The sequence below is a fragment of the Coffea eugenioides genome, chromosome 8, assembly GCF_003713205.1.
Source record: "Coffea eugenioides isolate CCC68of chromosome 8, Ceug_1.0, whole genome shotgun sequence".
Lineage (NCBI taxonomy): Eukaryota > Viridiplantae > Streptophyta > Magnoliopsida > Gentianales > Rubiaceae > Coffea > Coffea eugenioides.
This window is the reverse complement of record NC_040042.1, coordinates 637600-656887: the sequence shown is the minus strand read 5'-3', so window position 1 is coordinate 656887 and position 19288 is coordinate 637600. Positions and strand designations below refer to the sequence as shown.

Here is a 19288-nt window from a genome sequence, read left to right as displayed (position 1 = left end):
CAGTGATAATGGGTATTGTTGCTATTTATGCGTGTGAAAGAGAAGAGAGGGGACGGAGATAAATAGAGTCAGAGTCAGGAGGGGTGATTGGGTCAGGGAAGAGGACGTGACCTTACTAAAACTTTTTGCATATTTGCACTTTCGCTTTTATCTGTCACTTGCCCTCAATTATTCAAGGCAAGGCAAGGCAAGGCAAAGGAGGAGGTGTTGATACTTGATAGAGTTTGGAGTGTTCCCCACTGATCCCATCCACATGCCTGCTTCCCTGCCTCAGGCCCTCCATCTCTCTTTCTCTTCTCTGAGTATATCTCTCTCTTTCCCGCATCCCAACAGTGTTGGGCCAAATGACCCCTTCGTGGCTTTGTCTGGTTACTCATTCTGATGATGAGTCGTCCTGACCATTCATGCAGTGGGAGGGAAACTCGGTTGCAAGATTTTGGTCACTGTCGGTGGCCGCTAGACAAACCCCGGCCTCACTCATGCAACCCTTTTTTCTAACTTCGACCGTACTCCCTACCCTACTACAAATCAACTGTTTGCTAGTCGTAGTAATTGGGCTTCTTTGCTAATCTTTCTTGAATTAGTAATAGATAGAATTAAGCATCATTTGTTGTTCGTAAGACTACAAACGAGTCGAATCGAATTGATCTAATCGAGTCGAGTTTTAATTTAATTTTATTAAACTCGAATTCGAACTCAAGTTCAACGAACTATCAATTTAGAGGTTGAAAAAAATAATTGAAAAAAATAAAAAATAATTATTATTTTATTTTTAAAAAATAAATAAAATAATACTTTTTTAATAAATAATAAAATAATAAAAATATATATGTAATTTTACTATTAAAATAAAAAATTTATATATATATGTACATTAGAATTCACGAGCTAACGAATTTAATATTTTTAAGTTCGATTTGACCGACTCGAACCGCTTGCGAGCGGTTTGATTCGTTTGCAGCCCTAGTTGTCAATTATTGTGCATGATTGGAGCTAAACTCTTTTTAAGTCTGTCAAGATAAGAATGGTAAATGCAGGACAGGTATAGTGGTGTAAAGTAATGGATTTCCTGGCAATAATAATTAGGCTGTTTGGAAGGTGAGCTTTTTGGGTGTTTATATAAAACTTTACTGTAGAAGTTGTAGAAAAACTTTTGTAAGATGAAAAAACTTTTTTAAAATCTTTTCCTTTTTCTTTCTTTCTTTTTTCTTTTCCTTCCTCCCTTCCCCCTCTCCTGTTCCCTCTCCGAAACTGCCTCTGCAAACACATACAAACTTTTTTTTTTTTTCCTCCCTCTGCGCCACCCCCTCTTGGGCTGCCACCCTCCCACTCCCTCCCCCGCCACCCTCTTTGCCCCTTCCCCCTCCCTTGTTCCCTTTCCCGCTTCTCACCATGCCTGATTTCTTTCTTTTTTTTCATATTTTCCCTCTCCCTCTCCTCCCCTCTCCTCTCCTTGCTCTTGCCGGCAAATGAATCAGCGAAATGATTTTTTTTGGGCAATTTTCCTTCTCCCCTTCCCCCGCCACCCTCACCCTCCCCCGTTGCGATTTGGTCTCGCGACCAGATCAGCTAGAGGGGAAGGGGAAGGGTGGTGGGGGAGGAGTAGGGGAGACGCAGAGAGAAAAAAAAAGACAGAGGGGAGGGTGGCAGGGGAGGAAGAGGGGGAGAGGGAAAAAGGAAAAAAAAAAAAGAAGAAGAAAAGGGGAAGGGTGGCCGGCGACGGAGGTGGTGGTGGGGGAGGAAGAAGAAGAAAAGGGGAAGGGAAAATTTTTTTTTTTTATATTTTGGATATTTTAAGTGTGTAGATTAAAAACTTTGATAAGTTTTTGGGGTTCCTGTAGCAAAAGTTGTTAAAAAACTAGTATAATACAAACTTGCTAAAAAACTAGACTTCCAAACAGGCCCAATGTAGCTGAGAGGGTTTCTTCGGAGGGTCTAAATCTAATTTGTACTACGCTTCTCTTTCGGATTTCGAAGAATTTTTCAGCTTGTGGTTAAATTCTCATACATTTGGGGGCCCAGGTGAACAAATAACACCTTGAGAATGACTAGTTGCAAATCTGAGTTTGGTAGACCACATTCCTAAGGCTTCTTCCGCCCACTAGTCCGTCAAGCACGAGTATGTGATACCGTCGTACCCAACCAAATTTTGGCTGGGTCAAATTCTAACTAGGAGCCCGTAAAAGGATTTCCAAACCAGTCCTGTAACAAAGCAGGCCCATGTCCCAGCTTTTAGGTCCAACCAGTACAACAACAAGACGGATGTCGGGTCCAGTGTGCATCCCAAGCCACGTGGAGGAACTTGAGGTCCAAAGGTAATTGGGTTTTTTTCTTTTTTTTTTTTGGAGTGTGGGGGTGGTGGTGTTCATTTTGCGGCCTACATCTTAGTGACACTTTATATTAGTTCATATTACGCATTAATATGAACCAAATTAACTACTAGTAGTCAGGTATTCGGTTCGTGAGTCTGGATGCTGTATGTGGAGGAACCCAAAAGAGAGAATACATTGTTCAGAAAAATGCACTCTATCTAGCAAGGTAATAACACACGGGATCCTCAGTGCCACTTTTCCAGTGTCAATTCAGTGTCACTTCTATATTTATGCCAAGTGTCCTATTTATTTAATTTGTCATGTGTTGTTTATTTAAATTTCTTATACTATCACGTGATAAGTGGGATTGGCACTGGATTTGGCACCGAATAGTGGCATAGAGGATCCCAACTAAGGTAATTGGGCCTTTTTTTTGGGTTTTTTTTGCAGTTTAGTTTTACATATGGTAGTGGCACTATATATTATTAGTTCATTATGTATTAATATGGCCCAAGTTAACTATCATTAGTCCGGAGGTGATGATCGTGATATTCTTGATTCGATTCTCCAGTTTTTTCTTTTTTTTTTTTTTACTTATGAGATTTAGAGTATTCTCTTGAATAAATAAAATGTAGCTAAAAATTTTTTTTTTTGTACAACGTGCATAAATGACTTGATTTGCAAATGCGTGTACTCACTCTTCCTTAGATTTTTATTTCATATACATGGAACATGGGTTTTTTTTTTTTTTTTTGTCGACGGAGTGGGTGTCCGGATCAATTCCGTAAAGGCGGCCCGACTAATCCCACTTCGACCCACATGGAACATGGGTTGATGAAACAAAATAAATGCATCTCAGGTTAAGAGTTTTTTTTTTTCTTCCTCTTTCTTTCCACGCAGTTTCTGTTCTTAAGCCATTATTATTATTTGGTAAATAAGAGTTTGTGATGTAAGGAGGATGGTTCGTATCCTCTGGCTGTGGTTCAGTATTCTAGTTCTAGGTGGAGAAAAAGCATCACAACCCATTCTAGCACTTGGGCAGCTGGATTTCAAGAGTTCAATTCATGGGGTTTAACCCAAATCCACAAACCAAATCCAAAAACCCTCCTCTACGTTGGCTTTGGAGTAGAAAGTTGTTTACGTGAAAAGCACTCTTGACACTACTTTTAACGCCCGGGTCTTTTTCAATCAGCACTCTTAGACAGAAAGAAAGAAAAGGGTGTGGTGGTAAATGGTGGATGGATTGGCATTTGCCTTATTGCAAAATTTTTTTGATGCTTGTTTGCACTCAAATCAACGTTGGATGGTCATGGTCATCCATCCACAAATTGCCTTTGCCTCCTTTGTCTATTATCAACAAACGTCTCTCTCTCTCTCTCTCTCTCTCTCTCTCTATATATATATATATACCCTTTTCTTTTGCTTTTTGGCTACTGGTAGCAAGTAATTTGTCCCAACCAAATGTGATTTGCGTTTCATTAGGATCATGACTCATGAGAACTATTCCCCCATACCCTTCATGCCATGCCCTCCTTTAACTTTTGTGGCCCTAAAAACTTGAAAAAAAGAAAAAGAAAAAGAAAGAAATGAAGGAGGCAACATGTATTACATTGCCCAATTTGCTACAAAAAAAAAAAAAAAAAAGCAACAATATTTTTTTTAAAGTTCGTATAATGATAATCACCCTCGCATGTAAGCCACGTGTTTCAACATTTTGCCCACAAAAAGGCACATATCCCCACTCAATGACTATAAACTCCCTACTACTACTACTTTCTTGATCTAATCCAGCATTGACCAATTGCTACGCTACTACTACTTGTGAATTGTGATTGAAACCATAGAAAGGTTGGAATTGGCGTACAAATTTTCTTCAATGTTTCACAACTTTCACTAGGCATTACTGCAGATAATAGTATCCAATGTGTATAAATATATATATATCAACCTTGACCGCTATACTATAGAGTATTCCATTAAAATTTAAAAGATAAGAACACAAACAAACAGATAATTTGACTTTCAATTCAGTTGCTCAGCTCAGTGTTCACTGGAAAAAATGTCATCACTCCATCATCGCCGTTCATTTTCTCTTTCCCGGCGAACCGTACCAACTTCTCACTTTCCAACCCAAACCTCTTTAAAATTCTGATCTCACCGGGAATCAAGAAAGGAAGTATTGAGCTCAAACCATCATGCTCTCTCCAACCCCCCTCTCCCTCCTTTGCGCTCTCCTCCTCTGTTTACCTCTTGCCATAATCTTCACCATCACCACCCCATCTAGCCGCTCCGCCACCTCCTGCTGCCTTCAAACCTCCACCCCCACCACCTCCAGTACTACTAGAGCAAATAAAAGTGCTACAGTTAGGCCACTCTCGGCTTTACTTCCCGCTGTCAAAACCTTAAAGAAACCCCACAACAAAAATACTACTACTGCTGCTACTGATACCGTTTCATCATCTTCTTCTTTACCATCACTATCTCAAGCTGCCACCGTTCGCGGAGGAGCTGCCCCTAATGAAACGGATGAAGATGATAACTCGCAGCTGTTACGAGTCAACCCAAACCCAAAACCGCCCCTCAAGAAATTAGCATTCATGTTCCTCACCACCACCCCGCTCCCATTCGCGCCCCTCTGGGAACTGTTCTTCAACAACACTCCCAAATATCTCTACAACATTTACATCCACGCAGACCCCAGCTTCAACTACACCACCCCGCCCTTCCGCGGCGTGTTCGCTCGCCGGGTCATTCCCTCCAAGCCAACTCGGAGACACTCCCCCACGCTCATCGCGGCAGCGCGTCGCCTGCTTTCCCGCGCGCTCCTCGACGACGCGTCAAACTACATGTTTGCCCTCCTCTCCCCTTCCTGCATCCCGCTCCGCTCCTTCAAATTCACCTACAGGATCCTGATCAAGTCCAAGAAGAGCTTCATCGAGATCCTCAAGGACGAGCCCGGGGCGTACGAGCGGTGGGCGGCGCGTGGGGAGGAGGTGATGGAGCCGGAGGTGAAGTTCGAGGACTTTCGGATTGGGTCGCAGTTCTGGGTATTGAAACGGAAGCACGCGAGGATCGTCGCGCGTGACAGGCGGCTGTGGTCCAAGTTCAAGCTGCCGTGCCTGAGCCTGGACACGTGTTACCCGGAGGAGCACTATTTTCCGACTCTGCTGAGGAAGGCGGACCCACAGGGATGCGTCCCGGCGACGCTGACGCATGTGGACTGGAGGGGCGGCTACGGGGGTCACCCGAGGACGTATTTTGAGGAGGAGGTGGGACCGGAGATGATCAGGGCCCTCAGAAAAGCCAAGCCCAGATACGGAACGGAAGGATCCAACGCGTCGGATTGGTCAGGGAGCGCGAGGAGAAGGCGTGACCCGTTTCTGTTTGCGAGGAAATTTTCCCCGGAGTGTGTCGGGCCGCTACTGGACATGGCTAATGATATCATCCTCCGGGATTAAGATGGGATGACGATTGATTGACGGGACTGCTTTGTGATAATTTTGTAATTTTTGTGGAGCGGCAAGTAGGTAGGTTTTACTACTACTATTACTAATTGATCATGACGTCATAAAAATTAACTTTAAAAAAAAAGGGCGGGACAAACCCGGGCCCTTTTTTTTTTTTTTAATAAATTTTTGGGGGGTGTTAAATTGTAATTAGAGAATACTACTGTAGTCAAATACTGGTGGAGTATGCAAAAATGTTGACCACCAATTGTTTTTTTTGGGGGCTTACCTCGTTTCAATTACGTTAGCCAACATGTTAACTAATCAATCAATTGCAATAAATTGGCCAGGATGGATTTTGCCATCTTTAATTTTTCTTTTCTTTTTCCTTCTCGTGATGCGAGCTTAATTGCCTGGTAAGTGGAATTTAGTGGATTTCCTCTTAAGTTGGTTGATTTTCACGCATTGTTGAAAAGCGGTTAACGAAGCTCGCGAATCCATGTCTCGATAGGGACACTAACTCTAAAGGCCACTTTTCTGACTCTGAGATAATAATATTGGGTTTGTTTGGCTGTTTCATTTTTTTAAATACTCCATCCGTATCCGTCTCACTTTGATAGTTCTATATTCCTTTTTCATCTGTCCCAAATTGTAGTTCACTTTCCAATTGAAGAATGTAGTTATATTTTAATTTTCCTAAAATACCCTTATTCAATGTAAGTAGTTGTTACTATAAATCTACCTCATTTAATGAGAGTTGATTCTTTTTTTACCATCAATTCAATTTCTTATAAAGTTGTACCATATTTAATGTGAGGGTATTTTCGAAAAATAGCAATTTAAATTTACTTTTTCAATAAAGTTAACTATTTTTTCTTAAACTGTGTGAAAAAAGAAATAGGACTATCAAAGTGGGACGGAGGGAGTACAATAAATATTGATTCGAACTTGGAATTGGTGACAGCACAAATGGATGATTGTAATGCATGCATTGGGTAAATGCTACTAATTGATGATGAGCACATCTCCATCTCTAATTGTTGCTGTTGTTTACTATTTCTTGTGTATCTTTTTTTTTTTAAATTTTTTTGTTGGTTTTGTAATATTTTGTGACGCTTTCTGAAAGTAAGGAGTAAGGAGTAAGGAAGCTACCGAGCGAGCTTTGTTTGTTCGAGTAAATACGGGACAAGATCATTCATTTTGTCATCGGTCCTTACTCTTCCGCACGTGATATGGTATGCTCTTGTGCGACCACCTTTCTTCGTAAAATATATTCCTCATTATTACTTAATTTCTGCCCTATCACTTATCCTCTAACAATGGTTCACAATCATCATCATTTATGTTCAACTTTGTCTGCGAAAGGATGACAATCATATATTGTTACTTTTTCTCTTCTTTTTCAATGAAAAAGATGGAACGAGTACTCAAGCGGTGGCACCAGGCACCACCCTCTGTCTGCCCAGGGCCGGAAATTCAAACTTCCACCGTCACCATAGATTCATACTCGTGGGGATGTATGCAACTGTTAGTTTCATATTGGGAGAGAAGATAACTCAACAAAGCAAGTATTTATATAGATGTGTGTAAAACAATACTGGGGGATAGTAAAAGTAGCTTGCATGCTTATTTATGATAGGGACAATTTTAGAAACGTCCCTTGAGGTTTCTAGTAATTTTAGATAGTTTTTCTAACGTTTTAAAATTTTCACATACCTCCTCTAGATCATAGGTTTAGGTTTCACCTTGGTGATATAAGACCAAAAAAAAGTATATGTCCTCGTCTAAATTTCCTTAATATGAATAATCATTAAAATTTTTTGAAAGTCAAGAATACACTTGGATATTATCAAAATTATGAATTTTATTACTTAATCAATGTCTTGATATTTTTCATCTCTATAGTTTTTTACATCCGTTCAAATTTTCAAATTCTTATCACTTCTTATTCTTTCAAACAAACTCTTTGTTTTAGATGTTAAAATCTACCGTCATAATTCTTACCTTCATAATCTTTATCTCTCTATAGGTTTCTTCCATATATTGCCTACCAAACCGTTTGTCATAAAACTCACAATTCTTACCTTTTTCTCACTCAAACGCCCAAGCTCTTAGTTACCAAAATTCTTCTAACCTCTGCTCTCAACATTTGGGTTGGTCATCCTAAATCAATCCACATTTTTTTCTCTGAATTGACACAATTTTACTGAAAACAAGTTTGATGTCTATTAAGAGAAACCAAGCAAAACATCAACAAAATGCAAGTTTAGGATAGTAATCTTAGCACAGTTCATCAAATTATACTTTCACGTAATCCAATAGTTTTTTGTGTTCAATGATATAAACAATTGGGTTGCTGGTAATGATGATTACTTCCATCATTATCAAAGGCAGTAGCATATTTGAGTAATAGAATGAATGAGACATTTACCTTGATTAGCACATTTGAGTGATAAAAGGTTATAATTTAATGGCAATTGTTGAAATAATTCGGCCATATTATATGGTCAGGTCAAGAAGAATTGTTTTCTTTTTTTTCAGTTTCCTTTTTTCAGTTATCTTTTCCCCTTTTTTTTTTTTTTATCAATGGCTTGTTTTTTGAAAAATTATGAAGGTTATTATAGTCATCGTCTATTATCAAGGGAGGTAAGTATAATATTAAAAATTTCAAGAAAGTTTAGTGAAATTGTCAAAAACCTCAGGAGAGGTTTCTGAAATTACTCCTTTATGATATATACATTTTCCAATAGTCTTATTATTTGGACTAGCATTTAGCTATTTTTTGAATTTTTTGATAAAAAATATATATTATAACGATTTGATATATATAAGATAAAAAATAAGTTAACCTAAAAATCTTTTTGAAGAAAAATGACAATACAAACATGGTGCGGAATCATAACGGTTGTGTTTCTTTGACTCTGACATCACCACGGGTGCTGACCTTCGTAAGCAAAGTCCAACGCAAGTGTTGCGACAGAATTTTGCATGATCAAGCTGCAGAAAGTGAAAATCTCCTGGCTTTCAGAGCTATCTCTAGAGGAATTCTTTCTTTTGCAGAAACCAAGAAGCTGCCAAAATGAAAGGCATGTCTCCAGCCCTTTTTCAGCACCAAGATTCTCAGAAACCCCCAGAACCCAGTGGCAAAACCAGCAATCACAAACCCATATATAGAACAATAATATTATTGACTCCTCTCTACTGTCTTCATCATCTTCTGTCTCGTGATCTTCAGCCGCTGTAGATTGCGATGGTCCATGAGGGTTGCATTTCTTTGGTACTGGAAGATTGGCTCGGAGAGGCTTGCTTTGAATTTCTGGAAAGCATATCTCTCTTCTTGAAGACAACAAGCACTCAAATTTGTTCTACAAAAGCAACAATGCATGCCTGCAAGGAAGAATAAAAGCATTAACAGATGTATTAATTGTGCACCATACAGCTTCTCCATGTCAAAACTCAAAAGCTGGGCTGGTCTAGCAAAAAATTTCCTCGAGCAGGAAACGTATCTAGTAGTTTTCTTACCATGAGGAGGAGGAGGAGGAAACAATTCCAAGAGCATGCAGATACGCATTGATTGATTCAATCAACATAATTATCATTTTTTTCCTTATATATAAACATAATTACCAGTTAATGGGCAGGAAATTTTGTGGAAATATATACGCGGAACTGCCTTTTTTTTCCCTAAAATAGATTCAGAGTACAGCGCCTTGATGGGTTGGGCCAGTAAAGCAGGATTGTTCTTAATTCGTTTCCGTTAGTTTATGGTTTCTTTATAAGCATTAGGTTGGTCCAAGTCCTGCTATAGATGGGATTCTTTAGTCGGTGCGGACTTTTAAGTCCTTAGACAATTGGAAACCAGGTGGCCTATGAGCAATGTCGACGCCGCCTCTAAACCAACACATTCTACTCCTAAAACATATTTTGTACTCCATATATATTTCCCATTACAAAGGGTCGACCTCATCTGAGCATGAGAGCTGAGATTTGAATCTCAACCCAGGCTCGATCTCGTAAACCTCACAAACATGAGTTTCAACCTGCACCCATACACTTATTGCGAGTTTCATGTCGAGGTATCTTGTTTATATTCGTAAAATCCGAAGTCATATACTACCAAACTATTTCAAAAGACTAGGGATGTAATCTTGTCGAGTCGAGCGCGAGTATCCCTATATTTGAGCTCGACTCGATAGTAAACATGTACTATTTGAATTCGAGTTCGAGTTCGAGCTTGAACGAGTAGCAAAAATGGAATTCGAATTCGAAGAATAGTTCGAAAACCTGAGATTAACTCGATTGTGCTTGATTTTCTTGTGAATATAATTAAGTTCGAGTACTTGAATCGATTAAAAGAGTAATTCTGATAATATATACAACTTCCATACCTAAAAGAGTAAAATTATAGTAACTAAATATATAATTTTTAATTAATTATTTTATGCTCGGTAAGTCATGACAAACCACTGAACTTTAAAAACCAATACTCGAATTTGACTTGAATAATTATCAAGTTACTTGCACTCGATTTTGAATGAATACAAGTCAAGTTTTTTATCGAGCTCCTCGTGGGCAGCTTGTGAGTAGTTCAGTTTGATTACATTCCTACGAAAGACTATGTAAGGCACTTGAGACTGAATGGAAAAGTGGGATTGTTTAGTATGGATACCTCGGCCATCTCGACTCGAAGGATACCTCGATTAACCTAAGTCAGAGGGTACCTCGGTCAAATCGGCCTTTGTCAAAGTCCATTTCGAAATGACTTGTTTATTCGAGGTTCTCAAAAGTCTTGGTTCATCACTATGATTTGACTTGTAATTAATATGATTGATGTGATAGTCAACCGTCCTATAATTTAACTTTACTACTGATATCGCTATCAAATCTTATTTTACGAAATTAAGTTATCGATTGAACTTGTCATTCGACTCCCTAACTCCGCTAGGGATAAATCCTAGCCTCTTTCTCATTTGAGAGGTATGTACTTCAACTCACTCAATATAATTCTAGACAACTATTGATTTAACTATCGGAGAGATCCCATGGTGATTTAGCCTCGATCACTTCCTATTTTACTCGTGAACTCATCTTGTGTTTGACCTCTGACCCGGCTAGCTAGACTTCTCCAGCACACCTACGTGGTTCGTCTGAATGCAGAAGAATCCATGGAAGACCTGCTTTTTGAGTGCAAGGTAGCTGCTACGGCTTGGGAGAAAATCGAAGCCATTTGTGTCTGGTTTACAGGAAAGCTTGCTCATGGTCTGCTGAGCTTGATTGGATCTGTGCCCCTGGAAGTGATCAAATTCTTTTCTTGATCAATTTCGCAGGTTGGCAGTGAGTGGGCTATATACTGCGTTTGACAATGGAATGGACGTACAATTTTTTTGGTGCTTCCAAAAGTTGTCAAGTTCTATACGTGAACACCTCACCAAGCAATGCTTGAAGTATATCATTAACTTTATCCCAAAAAAAAAAAAAAAAAAAAGCCAGATCACCCAAAACAAAAATGAAAGAAAAAAAAAAAGGAAAGAGAGAAAAAGGTCTCAATCACCATCACCGTACGCTTGGTGTAACAACAACAAGAAGAAGAAGAAGAGGGATTAACATCTCAACCCACAACAGTAAAGAACCTCTTTACTTCTTACGTTGACAGCTGTTGTACTTGATGCTGCTAACTACTGATATAATCTAGGATTTGACACGTCCCTCCATTTTTTATTCCTGCGCTGTATATTTAGATGTATAACATGTATTTTTATTTTTTTAGCAAAAATTAAGATTAATTAAATTTAAATAATTATGTTCTTTTTTAATAAATAAAAAAATGATCTTGCACCCAAATATATATTACGAGAAATGGAGAGAATAAATGAAAATATATATCCCTGTTTAGATTAGACATTTTTTTAAAAATAAAATTTTTAAATATAATATTATAGTAATACATAATAATTCAAAAAATATCTCATTCATATAAAATATCAAATATTTTAAAAAAATTTTATAGTAAAAATTTTTCGTGAACGTTACTATGGTAAAATTTTTTAAAAGTATCCCAAAAAACAGCTAATACAGACGGATCTATTATTACGAGCCAAATCCCTTCCCTATAATCCCATCTAACCCAACTCATTTGCTGTCCTAAACACGCCCCTCCACTGTCTCAGTAGACACGCACTCACGCACTTCCGACACCGCCCGACACTCTCGCGATCCTCTTATTGCCATCGCTTGATCAAAATCCAACGGCTCAAATTCTCCCGGATCCCAACCCCCCCAACTAATTTAAACCCACCTCTCAATTTTCCTTCACTGCTACTTCCCATAATTATTATTGATTGATTTATTTCCCTTCTTTCCCTTCCGGCCTTTCCCCGAGTTTCCTTTCCCGTTTCAGAAATCAGAATCCTCCCCACCCCCACTCCCGAAGCTCAAATCTCGCAGCTAATCTAGAACAAAGTAGGGAGAGATTACAGCACCAAACCCATTACTCCGAACCCAAAAACCCCCACTTATATTTCAGCCAGATCTGTTCCGGGTTTCCCCTGGAATCGTCATCCCATTTCCTTCCTTTCTTCCCCCCGTTTGATAGCAATAAGTTTTTCTTTTTAATTTGAGATTCTCAACTTTCGGATCATGGCGCCCAGTACGATTCGGAAGGCGATCGGGGCAGTGAAGGACCAAACTAGCATAGGAATCGCCAAAGTAGCCAGCAACATGGCCCCCGAGCTGGAAGTTGCTATCGTTAAAGCTACTAGCCATGACGACGACCCTGCTGGGGAGAAGTACATTCGAGAAATCCTCCATCTCACCTCTTCTTCCAGAGGCTACGTCAACGCTTGCGTGTCGGCGGTTTCCAAAAGGTTGGGAAAAACCCGGGATTGGATTGTGGCCCTCAAGTGTTTGATGCTCATTCACCGCCTGCTCAACGACGGCGACACCATTTTCCAGCAAGAAATCATGTATGCTACTAGGAGAGGTACTAGGCTGTTGAACTTGTCTGATTTCCGCGACGAGGCGCATTCTAGCTCGTGGGATCACTCCGCTTTTGTCAGGACTTACGCGTTTTATCTGGATCAGAGGCTGGAGATGATGGTGTATGACAAGAAGCAGAGTGGATCTGCCCATGGAGAAGACAGGTATAGATCTCCCCCCGGTCCCAGTCGGGGTTATGGCTATGATTATGATTACAATGAGTTTAGAGATGAGCCGGTTTATGGGATGAGGAGGTCGAGGTCATCCGGGGATGTCAGGGAGCCTAAAGAGGAGATGAAGGATGTGACCCCATTGAGGGAAATGACGCCCGAGCGGATTTTTGGAAAGATGGGACATCTGCAGAGGCTTTTGGATCGATTCTTGGCGTGTCGGCCGACGGGTTTGGCCAAGACTGAGAGGATGATTATGGTGGCACTGTATCCTATGGTGAAGGAGAGTTTCAAGTTGTATGCTGATATTTGTGAGGTTTTGGCTATTTTGTTGGACAAGTTCTTCGACATGGAGTATCAGGATTGTGTTAAGGCGTTTGATGCCTATACTAGTGCTGCCAAGCAGATTGATGAACTGGTTGGATTTTACAATTGGTGCAAGGATATTGGTGTAGCGAGGTCATCTGAGTATCCTGAAGTTCAGAGGATTACTGGTAAGTTGTTGGAGACTTTAGAGGAATTTGTGAGAGATAGAGCGAAGGCGACCAAGAGTCCTGAGAGGAAAGTGGAGCCTCAGCCCGTGGAGAGGGAGGAGGAGCCGGTACCGGATATGAATGAGATTAAGGCGCTGCCGGCACCAGAGAGTTACACTCCGCCGCCACCAGCCGAGCCCGAGCCTCCAAAGCCTGTTGTACCAGAGGTGGCTGGAGATTTGGTGGATTTGAGGGACGATGGGGTGACTGCTGATGATCAGGGGAATAAGTTGGCATTGGCTTTGTTTGCTGGACCCGTGGCTAATAATGGAAATGGCTCGTGGGAAGCTTTCCCAGCGAATGGGCAACCTGAGGTAACCTCTGCTTGGCAGAATCCGGCTGTTGAGGGTGGGAAGGCTGACTGGGAGTTGGCCTTGGTGGAGACAGCTAGCAATTTGTCTAGACAGAAGGCTGCAATGGGTGGTGGGCTCGATCCTTTGTTGCTGAATGGGATGTATGATCAAGGAATGGTTAGGCAACAAGTGAGCTCTTCCCATTTAAGTGGTGGAAGTGCGAGCAGTGTGGCTTTGCCTGCACCTGGAAAGACACCAGTCTTGGCGCTTCCTGCTCCTGATGGAACAGTCCAGACAGTTGGACAAGATCCATTTGCTGCGTCTTTGTGCATTCCTCCTCCTCCTTATGTACAAATGGCAGATATGGAAAAGAAGCAGGGGCTTTTAGTGCAGGAGCAAGTGGTATGGCAACAATATGCTAGAGATGGCATGCAAGGTCAAGCTAGTTTGTCTAAGATCAGCGCAGGGGGGTACTACTCTCCGGGCCAACCACCAATGATGCCTTATGGAATGCCTCCTGCATATGGAATGGGAGTACCACCTGCAGGGTATTACCATACTCCAATTTGATTGATCCATTTTGGTTTATAGTTACATCTTCATTTCTTTTTCTTCTTTTATTCCTTGTAGAATTTTCCCCCCCTTTCACTGTATTTCATGTGAAATTATTCTTGTAATTTGTTCATGCCAATGGGTAGAAAGGCTCAGAGGAAGAGGGGAAACCGAACCTTAATGGAATTAACAATGGTGGAGGATTTTGATGTGGAGTGCTCTGTGATTGATATGTTACCTCTCTCTGTTTTTGTAGTACTTGGAAACTCTTGGCAACTCTATGTTCATGTGATTATACCACTTGTTTTAACGTGATGCTGATTTCATTCTTTTGATGTAAATTATGTCTCCAATAGTTCGTGGTGGTTAATGAAGTCAAGTTCTAATTGTAACTGTAGGTTTCTTGCTCTCTAGAGATTGCAACAACAAATGCGAGCTTTTGATGGATTACTCGTAATGCATATTTCTGCGCCTCTGGTTTGAATTTGGTCTGATTATCATTAGTTATTGCAATTGTGAAGTAGTGCTTCCTATGCTGAAGGATAGCTGCTTCTCAAAATATGGGAGCGTGAAGCTGAACTGTAATGTTCACATATGAGATTTGAACGAGTATGTAATTACTACTGCCCTTGCATCAATTGTTGGCGACAGTAAAGTTGAATTCTTTTTTAGTTTGATTGTCCTTTCCTTTTTGGGGATTATGAATGTGGATATGCTTGGTTTTACCATGGAGGGATGCTTTCTGGTGCTCTCCTCCTGATAGGTTATGGACGGTTAGGAAGACTCTGTACATTTGATTGTTGTCAAGGCTTGGAAGACCTGTGGGGTTTCCTTTTACTTGCCTTCAATCTAGCTTCGCATATACCTGTTCTTGATATTTGTAGTTACTGTTGTCACGAACAAGGAAATATTACTGAGTCATCAAGCATACAAGAACAAGAAAGGGGATTCTCGATGTGGACTTGATTAGATGCCTTGATCGACATTTACTAGAGGGAAGAAAAAAAACTAATGCATACACAAGGATGTAGCAGAAAAGATGGAAGGCACCGAATCTGCCCTTTTGTTTATTCCACGAAGCTTCTTTGAGAAATGCTGACTTTTAGCGCGTACGGGATCAGTAGTTGTTTATTAGCCAAACATGAAGCTGCCTGAAAAACCAATCAGCACAGCACATTTCAGCTCCTGATCAAATTTTAGCGTTTTAATACTCTTTAATTAGAACGCATGCATCAAAGATGGCGTTCAGGACGCGTCTTTTGACTTGTTTAGAAAATCGCCTATGGGTTGGCAGCTCATCAAATTATGATATTGCATAATCATCACTGGATGGGGAAAAAGATGCTGAAATAAGGGTAAGAGGTCAAATGCAATGAAGAGAGGACCATTTCTTGAATCTGCAGAGATAGATGAATACTTAATCGCTTGCATGCTGTAATTGTCGGTCTGTGGTTGACGAATACCGTCCGGGGAATAGAATCCATTGGATTCTAACAGACCACTGATTAAAGGCTTTCGCTATCTTTGCAGGACCCAAAACTTTGTTCTACGCTGCTACTACTTTATGCTTCTGCTACATAAATATATTATGATGACTAGGGAAAGGCTCGAAACAAAGTTGAAGCTTCCCTCTCAATAGCAAATCTGACCTGAGGTTCTTGCATGCATCTCTTTTTTTCTTCGACTTTAGCTTTGGATCTCTCTCTTTTGTTGTTGTGCTATGTTTATTCAGCAAACATGATGGATCTACTTTAAATATCACCTTCCCATAATTTTATTGGTTCTGAACCCTGTGGAGTGGACATCACTTTCACTCCTCCATTGAATCCTTGATTGATGTACAAACTACAGTGACTACAATGAATTCTGCTTGAGTAGCGGCCGGATTCCTACAAAAGTCTCTTGCTTTCCTAGTGCACCCCCTACAAGAAAACAAATGAAAATGATAATTTTTTTTTTAAAAAAAAGGACAAGTACGAGAAGCAATGCAAGGGTTGAATTTTTTATTTTTATTTTGTCGACCGTCACTTAATTACGTCTGCTATTAATTTATGAAAAAGGGGGCCATAAAAGTGACAAGTATGAGAGGCAAGGGTCAAATCCTTGACCTCCTCCTGTCCATAAGACACTTTTTAGGCCTTGTTCGGATTGCATTTTTCTCAACTTTTTGTAGAAAAATTATTGTAACGATTTAATATATGTTGGGTAAAAGGGTAATTGAAAAATATGTCCACGAAAAACGTAACAATTTTACTTTGAAAACTTGCAATCCGGGGGGTTGAGAATGATGCTTTAGTTCACCTGTGTAAATGCGTGGCAGATAACACATGCAAATAAATTACTAATAAAATAGAACGTGGTAGTAGGGTTTTTAACGTTAATGTTAATGACAAACTGACTTACAACACCTCACGAAGAAGCACTCTACCATCTTTGGCATTAGATATCTAAAATCTCTATTTTCTATACAGAACAAACTGGTAAGGTTGACAATTTTGAGTACCTAGGCCTAGCATTAGGAGGGACTTAAGTCCCCTCCTTGGAGGCTGTAGGTGGGGGTTCAACTCCCAAACTCCCATCTGCAGCGAAAAATGTAGGTGGGGGTTCAACTCCCAAACTCCCACCTGCTTTTTAGTCTCTAACACAAGTCTTTTTAGACTCTCTTTCTTGTAGTCTAGAATAGAATAGTTACACAAAGGAAAAGATAAAAAAAAAAAAGAGTACCTAGCATTAGGATGCTTGTGGAAACAAAAAAAAAAACTAAGTTAATAGATGTAGCTTTGGATCCATAATGAAAGATGATACCTAACCATCAATGGAATAGACTACTAAATCACTAACAGCACCAGTGGTCCCATAATATTGAGCCGGGACAATGATGGTACAGCTTTTACAAAGTCATTTATGGGATTTTTTATTTTTACCAGTGCAGTGCTAATAAAAATTTGTAAAGTAGCCTGTCAATAATAATGCTCTGTTTATTTTTTCTTCTTGACATGTTTACGTTTAGGTTACTTTTAACAACCCCATGTTCAAGAACAAATAGTGGCGTGGCTGCCCTCGAAAAGAAGCAGTAGTATAATGTGATTCTTTTGTCACCTTTTGGACTTTACAAAACTTTTGGGTCCATTAATTTCTTGTGTTATTAAGTCATCAAGTCCTATTAATACCTAAGCTGAAGGGCAACAAAGTAAACGAGTTAAAAACAAAAAAAAAAAAAAAAAAAGTAGATTCAAAGTTCCAATACCATAACGCCAAGTCTGCAGATGGGAGAAAGAACCACCTGCTTCTGCTCCTGCTGCTATAATTTCTTCTGTTTTACCTAATACTATTGGCAACTAGCAACGAAAGGACAACGGATTTAATTGCTGTTGGACCCTTCTTCCCTTCCCTTTCCTGTTGTTATGTCATGCAATGGAGATTTGTAGGCCACAGAGGAGAGGAGGAGGGCTGGTCATCCAATTTCCACCTTCCCTAGAGCCACCGTCGCTTTGCGGATTTCTTTATTCTATTTCTGGACGGCATTTTTCTGGAAACTTTTTCTTTTTCTTCTTGATTGCTAGTTTAGATTTGATTGACTGCCTCCGAAGTTTGCAAGAATTACGTGAACTTTTCATCTGATTTCTAAATTTTAGTGTAGCCAGAGCCAGCCACCTTAGAAATCTGCTAGAAGAACAAGGGCCCTCGATATCATTTCGAAATATCCCCTCAACTCAACTCCCATTATTCAAGCAGAATGCTGATTCAACGAACAATAATGTTGGATTAGATGACTCCAAATGATCATATCAGTACTACTACCGCTAGTATCCAGAAGGAAGGTTGTTGAAATTGAACAAGAAAACTTGAAATGTAGCTAAATCAAGAAATGTGTGCAAGTGAAGCTAAAATGACGTGAGGTCCAAAGTTTATCTTCTTAGTACTATCACCTCTCCTCCTCCTTCCCCTGCCCCCTCCCCCTCCCCCTCCCCCCAACAAAAACAAAACAAAAAAATAAAGTGTTGAATATTAGAGCTGCATTAAGCCATTAGCCACCTAAACTGTGAAATATAGCTTTGGCATGGGATCCTAGAGCAGTGCAATAGGGAGAAGGTGATTGAGTTATTAAAATTGAGAGATTAAAATTGTACCCTACGCGCATGGTGCATTCATCAAATTTACTTACTTTATGTGTTGTATACACAGAACTAGGGAGAAGGTGATTGAGTTATTTGGTGATTGTGATGGCTTTGATATTTTTGTTTAATGCTTGTACCATGAAAATTGAATATTAAAAAGGTTTTTTTGAGTGTGGACTTTGGAAGGATTCGTGGATGAATGGTGCGTACACGGTACACTTATACACAAGAAGCATACAAGTATATACACGTTTTAAGTCCCTCCAAGGTAGCCGATCTGGTGGTATAGTCCCTAGTTAGGGCATTCATCAGAGTTCGACCCTTGTAACAAAAATGGGGAATAACTCAACAATCCAAATAAGGGTTGGGACCTGAAGTGGGATCAGGTCCTTTTTTTTGGTAAAAAAAAAAAAGTTTTTACACGTTTTAGATTAGGATTTAACAATAAGAATCAATTTAACAATATTTTCACCTTACATTTCTATTTAAGATCTTCTAGAATTTTACTTGCGAATGTATAATACATCGTCTGATTCGAAGGCGACTTAGTCCACTCGGAGGTCTTCCCATGATTCCTTTGAGTCCATTCCTTCTCTTAGGGTAGACTAGATGTAGAAGCATATTAGAAGTTATTTTGTCTGGCAAAAAATAATTGGAGCTTTCAAATGCTGAGCAGTGACAGTGAGAGCTGGATACAGAGAGAATGAGCGCGTCTCAATCAGATTATGCGATTCTTGAGCTGCCGTTTTGCCAGCTAGCATATTTATCGATATATGAAAAAGCTTCTTACATCGATCGCGTGGCCTAATGGATAAGGCGCTCGCCTCCGGAGCGGGAGATTGTGGGTTCGAGTCCCACCGTGATCGTTTTTCCTACTTTCGTGGGTTTT

General features: G+C 39.9%; 2 protein-coding genes and 1 non-coding gene across 3 annotated transcripts; all 3 read left to right on the top strand.

The window, feature by feature from the left end:
• The first annotated feature begins 4287 nt into the window (after positions 1-4287).
• LOC113779829 lies at positions 4288-6129 on the top strand. Its single transcript, XM_027325566.1, has one exon. The coding sequence runs from the start codon at positions 4508-4510 to the stop codon at positions 5768-5770; it is 1263 nt and encodes a 420-aa protein (XP_027181367.1). The 5' UTR covers positions 4288-4507; the 3' UTR covers positions 5771-6129.
• Positions 6130-11962: 5833 nt separating this feature from the next.
• Positions 11963-14956, top strand: LOC113779201 (putative clathrin assembly protein At2g25430). The gene is made up of 2 exons (XM_027324707.1): positions 11963-14277; positions 14680-14956. Exons 1-2 carry the CDS (start codon positions 12395-12397, stop codon positions 14693-14695), a joined length of 1899 nt encoding a protein of 632 aa, XP_027180508.1. The 5' UTR covers positions 11963-12394; the 3' UTR covers positions 14696-14956.
• A 4236-nt stretch (positions 14957-19192) lies between these two features.
• Positions 19193-19265, top strand: TRNAR-CCG. Its single transcript has one exon. It is a non-coding gene; the product is annotated as a tRNA-Arg (tRNA).
• The last annotated feature ends 23 nt before the right edge of the window (positions 19266-19288 follow it).